General features: G+C 43.2%; 1 protein-coding gene across 4 annotated transcripts in view; it reads left to right on the top strand.

Moving 5' to 3' along the window:
- The first annotated feature begins 4,740 nt into the window (after positions 1-4,740).
- The window catches only part of CORIN (corin, serine peptidase), a 254,774-nt gene continuing 238,697 nt past the window's right edge, over positions 4,741-20,817 (top strand). For 3 of the 4 annotated variants that reach the window (XM_060299302.1, XM_060299301.1, XM_060299303.1), the window contains exon 1: positions 5,005-5,230. In XM_060299302.1, coding sequence (XP_060155285.1) covers positions 5,159-5,230 — 72 coding nt within the window. In that variant the 5' untranslated portion in view covers positions 5,005-5,158. Of the gene's footprint in view, positions 4,840-5,004; positions 5,231-20,817 lie in introns of those variants that run through there. The other variant, XM_030880459.2, reaches the window with a different exon arrangement.

Genomic DNA, 20,817 nt, shown 5'->3' with positions numbered 1-20,817 from the left:
AAAGTTTATTAGCTTACTGTTTGAAATTTGTGGAATATTTATATTGAAATCTTTTAGTATTTTTCAGTTTAAACACTTTTAGGGATTGACCAACACCTAAGTGCTTGTATTTCAGTTAATTTCATTATTCAAGTCTAAATTAAAATCAAATAATTTCAAATAAATTGGTGTAATCTTTGCTGAAATTACCAAAGGAACTTTACTGAAGCAAAACATTAAAAATGTTTGCTTTTTGCAAAGAAGTCTGATGCTTGAGCTTCATGGCTATGAATGTTAAAATTTTTAAAAAGAGATAAGTATTTGTGTTAGTGTTTATAGATGACCTATAAAAAATTTGGGCTCTTTGTGTTATTTCAGATGACCCAGGGGACTCCTCCGGCGGCTAGGTTTGTCCATCCCTGGGTACTGGGAAGTGAGACAGAAGTCTGAGCTCTGGAGCTAGAGCTGATGTAAGGTAGCTGTATCTCTTTGGTCTGTGGAAGGTGCCTCTTTATTCAGTGACAGTGATTAGACCACTGTCTAAGCCTTAGACCTTAGGGTCTACCTCTGAGGTTAGCAAGCTTCATAGAAGGAGGGAAAAGCAGAGTACTGGTTACTACATCCTAGAAGAGATGACAATTTGGCAGGAGCGAGTGGAGCTGGGAACCCCTCTGCTTTCCAGAAACTCTTACGGGTGTCCTTTCTGGGAAACTCTTTTCATGTGTTTCAGAATCTTGGTCTGTTGAGCAAGTTTAGGTCTGTTGTTTGCTGATCTGCTGTTCTTGCTAAGTTTTATTTGCAGTTAATGCAAGGGCATGTATTTCAGTGGTGCTGTGAAGAATTACCCATATACAGCCTAAAATTCCACAATCCAGATTCATTCGAGTTAAAACTCCTCTAGGGAGACATTCCCTAATTACCACCCTCATCTGATGTTCTCTATCTTCATACAATATTTTTTCCTCATAGCGCTACATAGGACCTAACACTGTATATTTGTTTATTGTCTGTCTCCTTCACTAGAAGGAAAGCTCCGTGAGGGCAGGGGTGCAGTTTTGTTTACTGCTGTAACTCCAGAGTGGGGAACCATGCTGAGCCACATAGCAGATGCTGGTATTAGTTTCCATGGGCTGCCATGACAAATTATCACAAAGAAAGTGGCTTGAAGCAACAGAAATTTATTCTGTCACAGTTCAGGAGGCCAGGTGTCCAAAATCATAATGTCAGCAGGGTTGGTTCCTTCTGGAGACTCAGAGAAGGAAACCGTTCCATGCCTCTCTCTTAGCTTCTGGTTTTGGGCGTCAATCCTTGGCGTTTCTTGGTTCATAGATACGTCACTCCAGTGTTGCCTCCATTTCCACTTGGCCGCCTTCTCCGTGTCTGCGTGTGTCCTTTTCTGTCTCTGAGGAGAACACACTCTGTAGTTAAGGCCTACCCTACTCCAGTATAATCTCATTTTACCTAATTGCACCTGCAAAGACCCTCTTTCCAAATAAGGAAAGTTACATATTTAGTTTCGGTTGGACATTAATTTTGGGGAGGGACACAATTCAACCCACTGCAGTGCTCAATAACTATTTGATGGATGAATGAGTGAATTCACAGTGTCATTCTAGGCCGTAAACTTTTGGGGCATTTTCCATTACTGTCTTAATAATTGTACAGGAGGTAGGGGTTAAGAGGTCAGTCTAGTTCCAGATTGCTTGGGCTCCAATTCTGGTTCTGCCCTTTTCTAGTTGTGAGATTTAACTTTTGTAAGACGTACTTTCCTCCTCATCTGTAAAATAGAAACAAGGAGAAATAATAGTGTTCAGTAAGTGTTAGCTATTATTATGTGTCTACAACTATTTTAAAGCACTTTTTGTATTTACTAAACCCCCATGACAACCTATGCAGCGGGGCTGTTATTATTCTCATTTTACAACAAAGGAAACTAGGTTTGTTTCAAGAATTAAAAACTGAAAAAGTATACACGTCACTTTGTGACGTGCCTGGCACATAGTGCTTAGAAATTCTTAGCTATAATAATACAGATAAATGTGACTTAACATCATAACTTTTCTTACAAATTGATTCACAGGTCAGAAAAACAAATTGTAAACTGAGGCATCTTGGTTTTTGCTCACGTGGTCATTGTCATTGAGGGGGTAATATCCCTAGGAACACTAGGCTGGATGTGGGCAGTCAAATGACAGCCCTGGAGGTGGGGGGGAGCTAGCACTAGGTGTGTGAGGGTGCTAGAAATAAAATTCCTTTGAAACTTTTTATGGGCCGGTTCTTATTACTTCTCCCAGTGACTAGTATATTAGAGTAAGAGATTGATGACCCAGAAATATTATATACAGCAAACAGAATGTCTGCACGGCCTACTTTTATCATATACAGAATGTTTCAGTGTGCTGGAATTTATTACTTCAGATATGGGCATGTTGTTTTCCCTTCTTAGTTTAAGTAAACTCTCCTTCCCTGCAATAGGTAATTGTCCAATTCGCCTGTTTCTTGCTCTATTCTTTAATATATATATATGTATATATATAATTTTAAAGGCTTTGTGTCTTTAGATCTCAGCTAAAAACATCACATTCTGACTCCCTGAAATATAGTCCTATATTACTTGTAAGTATTTTTCCATAGTTTACATATTTGCGTTTGTTTAATGTATTTATTTATCTTTAAATTATTTATTTAGTCTGCACCGGGTCTTTGTTGCAGCATGGGGACTTCTTAGTTACGGCATGCATGTGGGATCTAGTTCCCTGACTAGGGTTTGAACCCGGGTCTGCTGCATTGGGAGTGAGGAGTCTTACCCACTGGACCACCAGGGAAGTCCCAGTTTAATGTGTTCATTATGCCAGGAAGTTCTGTGAGGGCAGAAACTCAATTTTGTTCATCTGGCAGCTAATAAATCCTAGGTGAGTGTTAAGCCGTGGGATAGCATATCTATTTTAGCCACTGCTTTCCTCTTCTTATCCTGGGATGCTGGCTGCTTCTCTAAGATATCTCTTTCTTTTTCTCAAATTGCCATTATTTGTAGTCCTAAGCACTAAAATTGGTCTGTACATGAAATGTGACTAAAAGTTAATCTGTAAAATCACCCTTTCCAGAAGTATACTCACTACCTTTAAGTGAATTTTCCCATAAATCTCATTAAGGTTTATGTTCTTTCTTTTAAACCATCTAATTAGTTAGATATATGTTTGAAATACTGGACAATAAAAATTTCAAAAGGCCATCAATGTTTCTTTTTGTAAAATGAAATGTAAGAAACTAGATGATGGTTGTCACTTTAAGTTGAAAAGCAAATGTGGCAAATTTTTTAAAAAGGAATAATTCAAATAGGTCATTGAAGATTACTGTGAGCCCTCTGCATATTCAAATTAGTTCACATATGTTATGAGATTTCTAACATTTGTTATGATTCCTTACATTATAGAAGTCTGTTACAAAGAATATAAAAATACCTGTTTGCCCTCATGCAAAGACTACCTCAAATATTTACTCTGATGCCATTGGTGCCTAGAACTGGTTGGGTTTTCTTGCTAAAAGGAAGTTTAAAGAATGCTGTTTCACCAGTGCAATCAGCTTTAGCTCTCTGAAGAACAGTACTGTATAGTAGTGAAAGAGAAGACTTATTTACCCTAGCTATCTCAAATTCACTGACTTAGCTACTTAAATTTCACAGTTCCTTTAACACCTCCACTAGAGGGCAGAAAGTGGAAGAGAAAGGAGGTGAATAGCAATTCATACTTGGCGTCAGAATGCCTGTAGAAACCTTGAGGATTGAATCCAACCCTTGTTTTACAGACTGAGTTAACTGGCCCAGAAAGACTAGGGGATTTGCTCAAGGTGGAGTTGGCAGACAAATCGCCTAGGCTTTTGATTTTCAGACTGGTGTCCCTGTGGTGATGACAATGACGTGTGATGAAGCAGTATCTTAGAAGAACACAGTCCTGAAATTACATCTCTGCGGAATCCCAGCTCAGCACTTGCTAGCTGTGTAAACTTAAAACTTAGGCTGGTTACTTCAACTCCCTATTTCAACTATTGTACTATGCACTTGCAATATTTTCTTTCTCACTTCATTTCAGAAACAAAATACCGATTTCCCCTCCCCCCAATTTTACAAGTTATACACCCCTCCCCCAGCTATAATATCCAAGGAACAAGTGCCTGATACATATTTTGTTGACTATGCATAGCCTCTGCCAGAATAATGGAGATGGATTTATTCAATAACCTCGAGTGATTTTTAAAAATTTTCCTTAGATCTTGACTAAAGTTGGATTAAAAAATATATATTTCTAAGAGAAACTCAAGCGTAGTCATTTTCTGCCAAACATACGACAACTTGGGCTTCAAATGGTAGTCTCTACCATTGTAAATACCTGCAGTGCCTCCTTGACGCTGCCCGAGGAAGAGGGGCTGCTGGTGAGTGACAGAAAGGCACAGAGTTGTTGGCCCCTAGGATTCAGCCTGTGATTGCTCTCCGCGGGAAATCGCTGCTAGGTTTATGGAAGCAGGCTCAGGTTCCCTCCCGGGTCCCTGCAGCCTCAGCAAAGTCTCAGGGACTCTTGCAAAGCAGTTCCTTCCCTAAACAGAGAAGCTAGTTTCCATTTGCCTAAAGCAAATAATGCTCGCCCTAGAAACGTAAATCTTTGTTGTGATAAAAATCTTGCCCTTTAATTGCCAGTGCCTGCAGTTACTCTGATTTTTACTTGGCTACGCTCTGGCCAAAAGAGAATGGTCTAGGATGTGATGAGATTTGGGAGAGCCGACAAGTTACTCCTTTGCTCCCAATTACTCGGTCTCCCACAGCCCAAACGCTCAGGTCTTGTCCTCTTCGTGCTGCCGTCACGGGGCGTAAGTTTGGGGGTGGGCATGGGTGGGGGGACCCGCAGTCCGCTTGGCTTCCCCTCTGCCCCTGAAGAATAACTTATTTGAATGCAAAGAGGTGGGGTTGTAGAGGATCTGTCATTAGGGGTTCTGATGGGTGGGACCCAGAGACGGGAGTGAAGGGAGGTGGGATCTGTCGAGCAGACAAAATGTGGAGCCCCTGTCCCTTGACGTTCAACTTGTCTCTTCCTGAGCGAGAGGCAAGGCATCCGTAGTGCCTCTTCCAGGGGCACGCAGAGGAGAGAAAAGTGACCAGGATAAGAGCGGACGGAGGAAAAAGCGAGACATGTTTTCCACGAAACAGTCCCCCGCCCGCGCTCCGGAAGAGCGCTACCGCCCGGCCGGGGCTCCGGAGCAGGTAAGATACACGAACCGCGCTTTGCCGCCGAACAGGTCGCATGACCTCTCGGTCCGGATGAATTTAGGGTCAATCCCTCCCGTCCCGCCCCCTCCTCCCCTCGGGTGCCACCTTCTTGCCCTGCCGTCGGTGAGCTTCGGCTGTCCCAGCGCCACGCTAAGCGCCCTGTAACCAGTCCTCGGGCGCACGGCCCTGCATCCCGGTCGCCCAGCGTCCGGGACCCTCCCAGTGTCATGGGTAGTGTTTCCTTTAACGCTCGGGTCGGGTCGGTCCGGAGACCACGCTCTCCTTGCCAGGGGCGCCCTCCACGCATCAAGTGGACTCGGCGGCGCCAGTGCGCCTGAGGAGGCTGCTGAAGGAGCCGTCGGAACCAGCCCCTCGGGGGTCCGCGGCTTCTTTTCTGCGCCGACGCCCGGCACCTGGAAGGACCGCGCAGCCTCGCTTGCCCCAGACGTAAGCCTCCCTTCCCGGTCGCGCGCGCCTGGGTCTTCATCCCTCTTAGAGCCCGGACTCGCGTCCGGTTCCCCTGTAACCAGCGGTGTCGGTTATCCTTGGACCATCTGAGCGCTGCCCCTTGCAGGGTGCTGGGAACTCCTGCGTACCCTGCGCGCAAACTTCGTCTGCGGCGAGTACCCGCCCGGGCACACCGGCCGCCGGCCGCCATGGGGGGGGGCGGGGCTGGGGTAGGGGCTGCGGGTTCGAGCTACTCCGGGTTTGGCGGGCTCCGATCCTGTTCTGGGAAGGGACAACGTTGCCCCTGGTTCGAGAGAGGAAAGGTAGGGAAGAGCACCACGGCAGGTCCTCACTGGCCTGAGCCCCCAGGAACCGGGTCTCTTTTGAGCACTGCCTTCCTTCTTCGGTGTCAGGAGGGTCCCGGAATCCATTCGCTGCGGCGTGGTCCCAGCTGCGCGGAGCCGAGGATCAGGGACCGCTCTCGGGGCAGGGACGCAGGGCTGCGCTTGTGGGAGGAAGGTGGTGTTGGGTCGGATCCTGCCGGGATTCTTCCCCAGCTCTCGTGGCGAGCTCGCCACTCCGGGTGCCACCCGCTCGGGGCCGGTGGATGGCGGTGTAGGCACTTTCTGCACTGCTTGTCATTCCCGGGACCGAGCCCTGTGCGCTCAGAGCCGCGAGCTCATCAGGGAAGCGGCCCGGCTGGGCGTTCCCAGGGAAGCTGTCCCGGCAATTCGTAAAGTAGAGCTTTCCTTCCGCGGGAGACTTCTGAGAACAATGCACTACAAAGACGAGCTCACTCTTCAATAAGACCGCGAGGACTTCTCTGTTGTCCATCTGTAGTTTGTAGTCTCCCCTCGCCCCCCACCCCATTGGTAAAGTATTCAATAATTTACTGATGGAATCAAAACTCTGCAAAGGTATGCCGACTGCTACCAGAAAGGGAGCGAAGTCAGGACTTACTGGTGATCATTTTCCAAAGACACACATTTTGGCTGAAGGTGTTGAAATTAAAGATGTCACAACACATTAATTTTGGAAATAACCATTATAAAATCAGTTTTTGTCACAGCACAACATTCACCAGCTTGTTTGTATTATTTGGTGTCAGTAGTTTTGTTGTGCGGAAATTAGGCTAGAAATCAGTCCCTCGAACCAGGTTCCTGCGGCTTGAGAGGTGAGACTAGCTGTCTGCAGAGACATGTGTGATTGCTGGGCTGAGCAGTCAGGCTTTCCATAGACTTCTTCCCAGGACACCGAGAGCCACACTGGGATGAACTGTTTTCAGAGTTAGTTGGGTATGGGATCACATAAATCTCAAAACCTGGAAATGCTGTAAAGCTTTATTTTGGGGAAAGGACTCTTCCCAGACCGTTCCTTGCAGGATAGGCGTATAGTACGGTGATGAAAGACTCAGCTAAACCTTCCAGGAGGTTAAAGAGACAAATAAGAATTGCTTTATTAATCTCATCAAGTATAGTTCTGGACATAGTGAAACTTTTTTAAAAAGATGCAAAATTAGTCCCATTAGAAACCTTCTTCACAACGCTGCAGAAATCTTACTAATAAGAGAACAGCAGGCATCAGTGCCTCCACCACCAACCAGGTGTGATTGTGGTCTGAATTTGTCTACGGCTGGGGGGGAATGGGAGCTCCTTGAGGACCAGAAAAGCTGGGTTATAGAATTTTTGCTGAATGTGTCCAAGGAAGAAGGGTTTATTTAACATGCCACTTTGGCCTTAATAAGTTAGTCAACAAGCATGCATTCACGCATCCTGTTCTTGCCTGATTAAGTGGAGAATGGGGCTGGTAGTCTAGAGGATATTGATTTGTACGGAATACTTGATCCACACTAAGAACTCAAGTAACTCTCAGACTTAACCTCTTCTGCAGAATCTACTCAGACACACATATGTGTACACACACACATGCAGACACACACAGTTTTGTGTTTCAGACTGTTCAGAGAGGGTAGATTGAATGGAAGACATCACAAGAGTGAAGGGTGCTATACATGGAGTGCCTTGGTGGCTAGGTATGTATTTTGGTGTCAAAGCCAAATTCAAATCTCTGGCTCCAGCCGTTAAAAGCTGCAAGGCCCTCTGGGCAAGTCAAAAAATCTTGCTGAACCTTGATTTCCTCTTCCAGCCAACGAGGTAATACCGCTGAATATCTATAAGGGCCTGGTGAGCATTAAGGAAATAAATATGTCCTAGAAAAACTCTACATAACAGCTATACATTCTGTGAAGGCTCCCTTACCTGTTTTTATTTGTGGAGCTGGTCCCGTCTCACATTCTCTCAGGGTTGTCTCCACAGCCAGCCTTCTGTGATTCTACACCTGTTCTCTCCAATAGAGTAGCTACTGGCCACCTGTGGTTATTTAATTAATGCGGTTACTTAAATTAATCAAAATTAAATGAACACTTCAGTTTTTCAGTCTCACTAGCCACATTTCAAGTGCTCAATAATCACATGTGACCAGTGGTTACTGTATTAGACAGTGTGGACAGAACATCTCCTTCACCGAGGAATGTTCTCTTAGCTCTAGAGCTTTCTTTTGCTTGAGTAATAATTTTTTTGTGTGTGTGTGTGTCTTTATTTTTTATTATTTTTTACATCTTTATTGGAGTATAATTGCTTTACAATGGTGTGTTAGTTTCTGCTTTATAACAAAGTGAATCAGTTATACATATACATATGTCCCCATATCTCTTCCCTCTTGTGTCTCCCTCCCTCCCACCCTCCCTATCCCACCCCTCTAGGTGGTCACAAAGCACCGAGCTGATCTCCCTGTGCTATGCAGCTGCTTCCCACTAGCTATCTATTTTACCTTTGGTAGTGTATATATGTCCATGCCACTCTATCACTTTGTCACAGCTTACCCTTCCCCCTCCCCATATCCTCAAGTCCATTCTCTAGTAGGTCTGTGCCTTTATTCCTGTCTTACCCCTAGGTTCTTCAGACATTTTTTTTTCTGAAATTCCATATATATGTGTTAGCATACGGTATTTGTCTTTCTCTTTCTGACTTACTTCACTCTGTATGACAGACTCTAGGTCTATCCACCTCGTTACAAATAGCTCAATTTACTTGAGTGATAATTTAATGAGACTCTTGGATGATAAAAGTTTTCCTGTCCAGCACTCCCTTTGCTTCTTTTTCTCTTAAGAGTGGTTTTGCATAGCTGAATCACTGCCAGGGCATTTGCTGAATGGTAAATGACTATTTACGATTTACATAATTTATATAATCACATAATAAATTTTATATTTAACATTTATTATAAATCAGCCAACAAGTGTGTATTAGTCACAACATCCTTAGAGATTCTACCCTTAGCCTTGATGATTTTTGCTAATGAATTGTTCTTTTCCCTTCACAGTGAGCTTTATGGCTGATGGGTTTCCTGGTTTTAGAGCAGAAACTCTGATATAATAGAGTGAGGCTCTTCTCTCCTCTACGTACCTTTACGTGTTGTACCATTTTCCCCCAAGAATGACAGTACAGATCTACTTTGACTTACAATGGGGTTATGTCCCAATAACCCTTCATAAGTTGAAAATATCATCATAAGTTGAAATGCATTTAATATCCTTTACCTACCAAAACATCACAGCTTAGCCTAACCTGCTTTAAATATGCTCAGGAAACTTACATTAGCCTACAGTTAGGCAAAACCATCTAACACAAAGCCTGCTTTATAATAAAGTGTTGAATATCTCAGGTAATATACTGAATCAGTAAATTTCAGTAATTTACTGAAAGTGAAAAACGGAATGGTCGTCTGGGTACAGGACTGTTGTAAGTGTATCAGTTGTTCGCCATCACGATCGAGTGCCTGACTGGGAGCTGCGGCTCGCTACCCCTCCCAGCATCACAAGAGAGTAGCTTACCACGTACCACTAGCCCAGGGAAACACCAAAATCCAAAATTTGAGCACGGTTTCTACTGAATGCATATCGCTTTCACACCATCATAAAGCAGAGAAACCGTAAGTCGAGGGCTGTCTGTACTAGAATCTTAGGTTCAGTGTTTGGATCAGAATCCTCTGAGAATGGTTAATTTATTCAAATTGAAAACGAATACTCCACCTCATGCCATAGGACCCCTTACTGAACTTGTCACCATTCGACAGACTATGTATTTTACTTCTTTATTTTGATTATTTTCTGTCTCCTCCTACTCTGAGATATAAGCTTCATGGGGGCAGAGATTTTTGCTTTTGTTCATTGCTAGAAGAGTGCCTGGGACAGAACTCGTGAAAATTAACTATTTGTGAATGAATGACTATACAGAAATGTATTTGAAAGTAGCTAAAATAGAGAGATGCTGTATTAGTTTCCTAGGGCTGCTGTAACAAGTTACCACAAACCTGGTGACTTAAAAATGCTGAAAATTTATTCGCTAACGGTTCTGGAGGCTACAAGTCCAAAATCAAGATGTCTGCAGGGCTATGGCCCTTGAAGGCTCTAGGAAAGGATCCTTCCTCCCCTCTTCCTAGCTTCTGGTGATTGCTGGCACTCTTTGGCATATGGCTTGTAGCTGCATCCCTCTAATCTCTGTCTCTGTAGTCACATGGCCTTCGTCCCTGTGTCTCTGTGTTCTCCCCTTTTATTCTAAGGGCACCAGTCTTGTTGGATTAAGGCTCACCCTAATCCAGTATGATGTCACCATAACTAATTCCAAAGGCAAAGACCCTATTTCCAGGTAAGGTCCCATTCTGTGGTTCTGGTGGACATAAATTTTTGAGGGACACTGTTCAAGCCAGTACAGATGCATAGATAGATAGTCCTTTCCCTGCCTTGAGTTTATTCTGTTTCTGGGACTTTGCTAAATCTGCTTTAGAGCATAGTCTGTAATATTTATTATTCTTAGAGGCAGACAATCACGGTGCAGGTTGGGAGATTATATGTGCTTTCCATGTGGGTGTGTAGTACATGGGTTGGCTCACTTTTGGATTACTGAGTCAGCTGCCCTTTCCTGAGCCCGTCACTGTCCCCAGCCCTGTCTCCGGTCTCTCCTTCTTTCTCTTTGCTCAGAAAGAGCCGCTGTTGTCCTGGAGCACCAGTGTGTCTGTCTGCCGCATCCCTGGGGCTTCTGCAGCGGTGTTTGCTTGGCTCTGAGCTCTGCTGAAGGATACCCGTACATTATGTTTTCCTCTCAGCCTGCTGGCAGTTGCCCCCATCAGCTCACCTTACAACAGCTGTTTGAATATTGTCCTGCTGTACCTTTCTCTGTGTCCAAACCATCAGAGCTGGTGGTGACAGGTGTAGTGTCAATGCTTGATAGAGCTAGCTGGGGATCCAGGGTGGTCCTGTAGGTGATCCATCTGGCCATTCAGTATCAGTGCTGGAACCTGCAAGCATCTCAAGAGGACATCTGTGGAGAAGGGCCAGTCAGTCAACAGGCCGGCTTAGGAGTAGGTCAGAAAATACAGCGGAGGGTTGTGAAAATCATTTTGGCGCCACGAGTTTGAGCTTAGCCCAGGTCCCCTTTGAGCTTCTGGGCTGAACATTTAAAGAGTACCTTTTTTTTTTTTTTTTTTTTTTTTTTTGCGGTACGCGGGCCTCTCACCGCCGTGGCCTCTCCCATTGCGGAGCACAGGCTCCGGACGCGCAGGCTCAGTGGCATGTGGGATCTTCCCGGACCCGGGCATGAACCGCATCCCCTGCATCGGCAGGCGGACTCTCAACCACTGCGCCACCAGAAAAGCCCTAAAGAGTACCTTTTGTTTCCAGTATTTGGGAGAGCTGTAAAGAAAAGTCCTTGTGCAGTTAGGAAAGTAAACGATGTCAGTCTCTCCAAAGCCAAGAAGGTCATTCTGCTAAAGTGTCACAGCAGCATCTTAAAGGTTGATAGCACCAGGAAATTTTAATCTTGGGCTCCATGAACCCCATGAGTACTGAACAATCTCTATGAACAGTTCAATGTGAACTTTTCTGGCTAGCGCAACATAACACCCCAAGAGGTTAAGAGCTACATGCTAGAACAAAATAACATCAACTTACAAGAATTCAACTACGTAGCCTGGACAAAAAGAGGAGTAGATTTATCCATTTATTCAACACACATTTATGTGCCAGGCACAGTACTGGGCACTTGGGATTCACAAACGAACAAAATAGAGATTCACGCGCATGTGAAGCTTAGCTTCTAATTAAGCAGTAAACACTAAATCAGGAGCGTGGGGAAGAGAGAACTCTTTAAGTAGCATGAGTCACTTTGCCTGTTGTTCTGCTCAGTGCCCTGGAGTGAGAGCAAGGGATAAAAGAAGGGGATCTGCTGTTAATTTCAGAACTCTGGTGCCTTTTATATGTTTCCAGCTTGCAGTCTTACGTGTGGTCCTGTGTTTAAAGATCTGTGCCTTTTTGTCCTCTAACCTCAAGCCAATTAATTAATCTGGTACTCAACTGTGGAGCCTGTTCCATCTCTGGAAAAACTGACTGTGTGGGGTTGATTGACAGAAGTTATATTGGTCTCCAATGTGGCATTTTCCTAAGGATTTTCAAGGATTATTTTGACTGTACATGACTTTCAGCTCTGAGTGCCTATTTCAGAGTCTCAGCCTGCAAGCAAGGTGCCTCTTCTCTGCAGCGTGGTTTGGAAGTCGAAGCTGTGTGATTTTACTTAATACTTGTCTGTGATCCTTTAAAGCAATTTTGTCCAAGTTGAAAACAATCAGAAAAGGGAGCTCCAGTCTTTACCTGATACTAAGTTGCTGGGAGACTTTACAGAAAGAAGTCAGTTAACTGTTTGATCCTGGTTTCCTCACGCGTAAAATGAGGTTGTTAGACTAGACACTCTCCAAGGGCCTTTCTAGATCTAAAGGCTGAGATTTTCATGTTGCAGAGAAAATGAGCAGCACATCGTACCCTTTTCCTTTCTACTTCCCTCCTCCCTTTCCGACAGTCGAGAAGTGCTGCTGGGTAAGGGGCATCCTAGCTGACCTTGACATCTGCTTCCCTCTTTGTGGGGCTTTGCCAGTTCTTCTCACAGCAACCTCTGCCAAAGTCCGACATGGCCTGTTCCACTCCAAGGAAGACTGAGCAGAGGAAATCTGCTCACCAGAGGCCAGGTTTGTCTGGGGATATCTTCTCTGGCTCTAAGTCAGATCTGAGCCTTTCACCTAGGCATGCAGCTTGTGGGTGGTGGAAAGGGTGGGGAGAGACAGTCATTCGTGTTGGGGGCCTTCCAACAGATGGTCCACATCAAGCTGGGGGCCAGGCACGCCTCTATGTTGGCTGTGGGTTTGTCATAAATAGCTTTTGCTATCTTGAGGTATGTTCCCTTTATGCCCACTTTCGTAAGAGTTTTTATCGTGAACGGCTGTTGAATTTTGTCACATGCTTTTTCTGTGTCTATTGAGATGATCCTGTGGTTTTTGTCTTTTCTTTTGTTGATGAGGTGTATTGCATTGATTCGTGTATGTTGAACCATCCTTGTGACCCTGCGATGAATTCAACTTGATTGTGGTGTATGGTCTTTTTTATGTGTTGTTGGATTCACTTTGCTAATATTTTGTTGAGAATTTTTGCATCTATATTCATCCAAGATATTGGCCTGTAATTTTCTCTTTTGGTGGTGTCTTTGTCTGGTTTTAGTATCAGGTATGCCTCTAGCTGAGGAGTTCGACACAGGATAAAGTCCTCTTCCTTAAATAGCTGGGTAGGACACACACCCCTCTGCGTTCACAGCTAATAAATAAACAATCACAAAAATGTGTTCAGATCGGCAAAGGAACAAAATTTTCAGGTGAAGAGGGAGAATTCTGGGATCTCTGAAATTTAGGAAGATTAGATATAAAATAATTCAGGAAGTAGAGTGAGCTTGATTAAATCATTAAACCCAAGCCAAGATAAGCTCAAGGTAGCCCTGGGCACTGTGGCACACAAACGTGGCTTGGATTCTTATCCATCACTTACTAGATGGGTGCCACTCCAGCAGGTAAATGTCCCTTAGGCTCAGTTTCTTTCTCTGAAGAATGGGAACAATATTCCTCTCACAGGATTGTGATTGAGGATTCAGCAAAATTATGCTTTAAGAAAGTGCTTTGTAAGAACACAAGCTGCTAGGTTATTATTATTTTTTTTGGTTACTGTTATCTAGTGGAGAATTTAGTTGTGTATGTGCCTATATAGCATCCCTCTTGATTTGAAATCTCCATTCTGTGCAGTCAGTTGCTCTCCCTAGAGAAGGTTGAAAGAAGACATATTGCTTTCAATGTCTAGGCTCCCTTATAACTATGAGTAACACATAAATAAAACTATGGAAATTTAATATCACCCTGCTTCCTTTGTGGTCTATAGCAGCGCTGTCCAATAGACATGTAATGTCGGCCACGTGGGTAATTTTAAATTATCTACGTTTGAAAAAGCAAAAAGAACCGATTCATTTAATTTTAATAATAGGTCTTATTTAACTCACTATATCCAAGATTTTGCAATTCTAACATGGAATCAATATAAAAATTATGAATGAAATACATTACCTATTCTTTTCATACTAAGTCTTCAAATTTCAGTACTCTTACAGCACATCTCAATTCAGATGAATCACATTTCAGGTGCTCCATAAGCACATGTGGCCAGTGTCTCTACCGTATTAGATAGTACAGGGCCATAGGGAGTGTGGTAAGTTGGATAATGGACCCGCAAATATATCCATATCCTAATCCTCAGGACCTGTGAATGGCACCTTATAAGGCAAAAGGGGTTTTGCAGCTGTGATTAGATTGTGTGCTAAGATTTTGAGATGGGGAGATCATCCTGGATTATCTGGGAGGAACTGTTGGGACCACAGTGTCCTTATTAGAGGGAGGCAGGAGGGTCAGTCAGAGGAGAAGGCAATGAGAGGATGGATGTAGACACTAGAGAGATGTGCTTTGAAGATGCAGGAAGGGCCAGCAGCCAAGGAATACAGACAGGCAGCCACTAACAGCTGAAAAAGGCAAGGAAACAGATCCTCTCCTCAAAGAGGTCAGAAGGAGGCAACCCTGATGACACCTTGACTTTAGGTGGAACTGATTTCAGACGTCTGACCTCCAGAAATGTAAGAGAAATAAATTTGTGTTGTTGGAGGCCACGGGTCGCATTTGTTACAGCAGCCATAGGAAGCTAATTCATTAGGAATACTCTAATGTTAGTTCCCAGGCTCTTTGGAGGAGACGTTCCCCTGGCTACATCATCTTAGACAATTTCAGTTGGCTTCCCTGCAGCCTGCCCGGTGTACCCATTTCTAGGGTTGCTGTGTGGGACTGCCATCCTCCCCGAGCACTGGGGGCTGTTTCTTACTCTGACTCAGTTGCAATCTTTGATAGCAAAACTCAGCTGGGAGAGAAAGGGTAAGGTACACAGGAGAAAAACAAAGGTTTACCAAGAATTTTTGGCTCTCTTTACTATCTGCTCAATGTTGTCAATCTAAAAATGTGCTGAAAATAATGTCTATTAATTTAAAACGATGTACTGCCGTGTGGGTTTGATAGGGATCAAGTTTTGTTCTTGTACCTTTATCTAGGGATGTTTGTGACCATGTGATTAGGCCAGTAATCCTCCAGGTTTAGCATGCCTGAGAATCACCTGCAGGGCCTGATGCAACACAGATGGCCAGGTCCCACTGCCAGAGTTTCTAACTTAGTAGATAGGGCCCCAAATTTGCATTTCTAAGGAGTTTCAGGTGATGCCAATGCAGCAGGCAGGCAGGTGGGCACGTGAGCAGATAGGTATTGGGAGAGACCCTGCGAATACGTGGCGTGAAGGCGGGACTTCCGGGCCTCGCCTCCACGGGGAGGGTGTAGCCCCATTGCTAAGAAGACGCCCGGCCGGCTTTCCCCACCCCACCAGAGCACACACGGAATCTTCTTCCAAGGTAAGCTCCGCAGTCGTTGCTAAGAAAATGCAGAGTCGCCCCAGTCCCCTTGCTTAGCTCTGTTTTGTGTCTCCCACCCTGCGGTCTAAAGTAGATGGCACTCCCGAGATACCAAAGTCTCGGCTAAAAATATCTCCTTTGCCACAGGCCAGTTGACTTCTCAGATTTCCCAGCTGAAGAGAATCCCCCTCGCCCCCGGACCTGGGGTTGCCCTGTGGAAAGTCTATAAGCAGAAAATACCAGGTTAAAAAAAGCTCTGGGGAGGCCCCTGAAAGCTCTCACACCCAGCTGCCTACTTGGGGTGGCCAATTGTGGCCACGGGGGCAGAGGTGGGAGAATCACGCCGGGAGCGGCGGTGTTTGTCCGGTTTCATTCTGTAGAAGAGTTCTGCCAAACTTTAGAGACCAGCTCCCTCGCTCCCCCTGGTCTTTATGGTTTTTTAATGTAAATTCTAGACTTGGTAACTCTAGTCCTAAACCTGGCCTATCCTGATTTTTATTCTGCCTTTTTCTGAATAACATTACAGCTGAGCTCCCCAACCTTCCCGAAATTAAAGCAGAGATGAGCCTTTCTGAAGGTGTCCTTGGTGACATCTTGGAAGGAGCGGACTGGTATATGCGCCCATTTCCGAGGTCTGGGTTCCTGGGGACAACTCCAGCTTGCCTAATAACTCCCTGCCCATGGCACAAACTGTTTTTTGTTTGATTTGTTTCCTTTTTCTTTTTAAATTGAAACAATTGATTTACAATGTTGTGTTAGTTTCAGGTGTACAGCAAAGTGATTCAGTTTACATACATACATATATATTTTTTCAGATTCTTTTCCCTTATAGGTTATTACAAAATATTGAGTATAGTTCCCTGTGCTATACAGTAGGTCCTTGTTGGTTATCTGTTTTATATATAGTAGTGTGTATATGTTAATCACAAACTCCTAATTATCCCTCCCCACTCCTTTAGTAACCATGTTTGTTTTCTATGTTTGTGAGTCTATTTCTATTTTGTAAATAAGTTCATTTGTATCATTTTTTAGATTCCAAATACGATATCATATGATATTTGTTTTCCTCTGTCTGGCTTACTTCACTTAGTATGATGATATCAAGGTCTATCCATGTTGTTGCAAATGGCATTATTTCATTCTTTTTATGGCTGAGTAATATTCCATTGTATATATGTACCATATATTCTTTATCCATTCATCTTTCAGTGGGCATTTAGGCTGCTTCCGTGTCTTGGCTATTGTGAATAGTGCTGCAATGACATTGAACACCAACAGTTTTGTTTGTAGTGTTTTAACTTTACCTCTGTCAGCTGAATGTCAATGAGAGGAACAAAAATGCTCTCTGGATAAGAAATATATGCTCCTAATTAGCAGTATTCTCCAATCATTCTGTGTCAGAAATTCCTACAAGCTGACGACTCTCTCCCCTACTTCCTTAAAGAAAGCTTTCCCGACAGGTGAGACATATCTTCTCTCCAGAAAAATTATTTATTCTTCCTATGGGAAGTAAACAAAACCCATAGGATAACTATTTTAATTTTTTTAAATAATTAAAACAAACGTTTAATTTATTATTTTTTTAATTTGTAAAAGTGTTTCTTTTTTTCTTTTAAAATGTTTGTTTCTCCACTCACATTTCTCCAATAACCAGGGAAAATATAACAAATTAACTTGGCCTTTTCCCCTTAATAGGCCTTGTTTCCCCAAGACAAAGGGAAAATGCAACAAATTATCCAACTTGGCCTTTTCTGCATGCTCTGTTGTGAGGCGGGGAAATAGGTCAACTCTGATGGGAAGTAATGAGTGCAGAGCTTCTGCGATGGTCTGGCTGCCTTAGTATAAAACATTAAACACACACGACACACATTCTCACAGGCTACTGACTTTAAAGTAGTTGAGGGCTTCCCTGGTGGCGCAGTGGTTGAGTCTGCCTGCCGATGCAGGGGACACGGGTTCGTGCCCCGGTCCGGGAAGATCCCACATGCCGCGGAGCGGCTGGGCCCGTGAGCCATGGCCACTGGGCCTGCGCATCCGGAGCCTGTGCTCCGCAACGGGAGAGGCCACACCAGTGAGAGGCCGGCGTACCGCAAAAAAAAAAAAAGAAAAAAAAAAAAGAAAAAAAAGTAGCTGAGAAGGCTGAAAGAGCTAGATCTTGTCATTTTATTCCTCTTTTATACGTGTTAAAAGTGAGAAAAGAGTGAAAAAAGAATAATATTGATTGCTTTCTATAGACCTCAAACCTTTGCGTGGATTCTCCTTTTCCTCCCCCTTTGCTGAGCAACTGAGCCCGGAGTCTGGTCGGGGAGCAGAGCAAGGTACCTCCGAGGTGCCCTGAGGGGTAGTGCAGTGGCTTAGAACCCAAATGTTGAGGACAGCATCGCCGTGGAGATGTGGCCTGTGGGACGTATAGGAGCCCAGGTCGGATGAGGAAGGTGGGAGGGAGTTCGGCTTAAGGCGGAGGGTCAGAGCTAAGCTGGATGAGGAAGGCGTGGACACGGGGCAGCCAGCGGGGAATGTTGGAGCTCTGGGCAGGGTGAGCGTGGCACCTCCGCAGGTGATGTGGTCGGGATAGTGGGAGAGTCCTTACAGACTGGGAGACTGATCAAATAAGCTGAGAACAAGCCAGGTTTTCTGTTGTTGGAAAAAGGAGTTAAAATATAGAAAGGCAGAAAACTAGATTTATAATCCTAATGGGATTGGAATTAGAGATGCGGGTATAAATGTATATGTTTCAACATAAAGGTAGATGTAGAAATAAATATAGATGTGAGTGTCTATATGTATGTGTGTGCACACGTGAGGGCACACACTGTATAAATACATTTCCCCTTCAGCTCTGTCTTCTGAGAGAGGCTAGGATGAGCCGCAAGCTAAGAGCCATGAGCACGCCCTGTGAGTTCCAAGGGGCCTCCAGATCTTGGTTTCAGACACCATTTTCTGCAAAAAGAAACCAGGCTCCTTGGAGAAATGGCTAATTCCAAGGGCAAGACAAGGAAAGTACAACATGGGTCCAAAACATCTTGTTCCAGAAAGCAAGAAGGTGCTCAAAGAAGGATGTGGGCAAGTTCAAAGGACACAGAAGCCAGCTTGAATTGGCTCCCACTGGCCAAATGGAGGGCAATTTGAGCATCAAAAATGGGCCTGTGAGCCATGGCCGCTGAGCCTGCACGTCCGGAGCCTGTGCTCCACAACGGGAGAGGCCACAACAGTGAGAGGCCCGCATACCGCAAAAAAAATAATAATAATATTAATGATAGTACACGTAATAAAGTATTGAATAAAATAGGAGACCAAGAGCCCAGGCATATGTCAATAAAAGATAAACTGAAAGTTTGAAGGGCTGGGATATTTATATTATTTCAATATTCCACTACAAAATACTTACTGATTACATGGGAAGTGTGGCAGACACCATGTTTATCATGTGGTTGATGGGATTATCATCAGTAAAGGGACAAATTGATAGGGTGCAATGAGAAGAGTGTAGTATCACTTTTGTGATATTTCTGCTAAAGATGTAATTTAATCCTAAACTACTCCTAAGGAACATTCTACACAATAACTGGCCTGTAATATACAAAAGTGTCAAAGTCATGGAAGTGGAAGAAGACTGAAGGAGACTAAAGAGACATGAAAATTAGGTGTAATACGTGATTCTGAGTTAGACCTTTTTGGTTTAAGGGGTATTATTGAGACTTGGCAAGACTGGAATGGGTCCTGAGAATCAGATGGTAGCAATGTATCAACGGAATTTCCTCTGGTTATGTAGGAGAATGTCCTTGCTTGTAGGAGTAACATATCCTAGAGGGATAGGGCAACCAGTTAGCAACTTAGTGTCAAATGGTTCAGAAAAACTCTTTGTATTTACTGTGCTTCCAACTTTTCTGTAACTATGTGGTTGCTTCACATTTTTAGAAAAGGGAAAAACAGTAAATGCTGATAATTTCAGGAGATTTTTTTTTTAATGTTTTTGTATCTACACTAACAAAGTTTATTTGTAATAGCTGATCTTTTGTAATAGCTGACCTTTTTTTTTGAAAGCAGTAAACAATTAGTATACTGTTAATACACAATTTATTCTTATACTTCCAAAAGGAGAATTCTCTAACTTCTACAACTGAAAACAGGATTATTTATAATCATGTAATTCACAGCTGTGATTCTTCATTGCATTTTCGTGGGAAAGGATAAAAGGTAATACATCAAGATTAGGCACTTTATTAAACATTTAACGACATCTTTTCATTAGTTTAGCCTTTTTAATTCAAACCAGAGGTTTGCCTTTTCATAGGCAAATCAGATATATCCATAATATTGTACATATTTTAAAACATTTATCATTTATATGTTTGCTTTCGTTTCAAAGTGCAGACAACTTTAGCACTGGAAAGAAAGTCAAGAGAATTGACAGATGCTATTCTTTGTGAAATACTGCATTGTGATTTTTAAAATGCTTTATTAGTTGGGAATACTAACTGTGGAAAGATGTCAAAACAAAATTAAAAAAATATGATGGATGGACCAATGAGATCTGTACTCTCAAAGCCTTTTTTTTCATCATCTTGCAATTTTAGGAAATGTTAAGTAATTCTTAATCTTTGGGACTCTCGTCATGACTATGAAACTTCTAGCACAGTTTATAATGTATGTATTAACATATTAAAAACATTGGGAACCATCAGTGGAAAGAAGCTGGGAAGGTAAATTATTACGGCTGAAATCATAATTCTAGTAATTCAGTTTTGAGTGCCTATATGTAAACATTCATTAACATCTCTTGTCATTGAAATATTTTCAATATTAGACTGCTCCCTCTTGTAGTTAAGTTGAGGATGTTGAGTTTTTTGGGGTTTTTTTTCCTGAGGTATAATTGATGTACAATATTATATAGGTTACAAGTGTACCATATAGTGATTCACGATTTTAAAGTTTATACTCCACTTATAGTTATTACAATATTTGCTATGTTCCCTGTGTTGTACAGTATATCCTTGTAGCTTGTTTTATACATAATAGTTTGTACCTCTTAATTCCCGACTCCTATACTGCCCCTTCTCTCTTCCCTCTCCCCACTGGTAATCACTAATTTGTGCTCCATATCTGTAAGTTTGCTTCTTTTTTGTTATATTCACTCGTTTGTTGTACCTTTTAGATTCCACATATAAGTGATAACGTAGGACGTTTGTCTTTCTCTCCGACTCATTTCACTTAGCATAATACCCTCCAGTTCCATCCATGTTGTTGCAAATGGCATTATTTCATTCTGTT

The sequence above is a fragment of the Globicephala melas genome, chromosome 5, assembly GCF_963455315.2.
Source record: "Globicephala melas chromosome 5, mGloMel1.2, whole genome shotgun sequence".
Lineage (NCBI taxonomy): Eukaryota > Metazoa > Chordata > Mammalia > Artiodactyla > Delphinidae > Globicephala > Globicephala melas.
The sequence above is the reverse complement of the archived record's forward strand: the minus strand, read 5'-3'. Positions and strand labels throughout refer to the sequence as shown.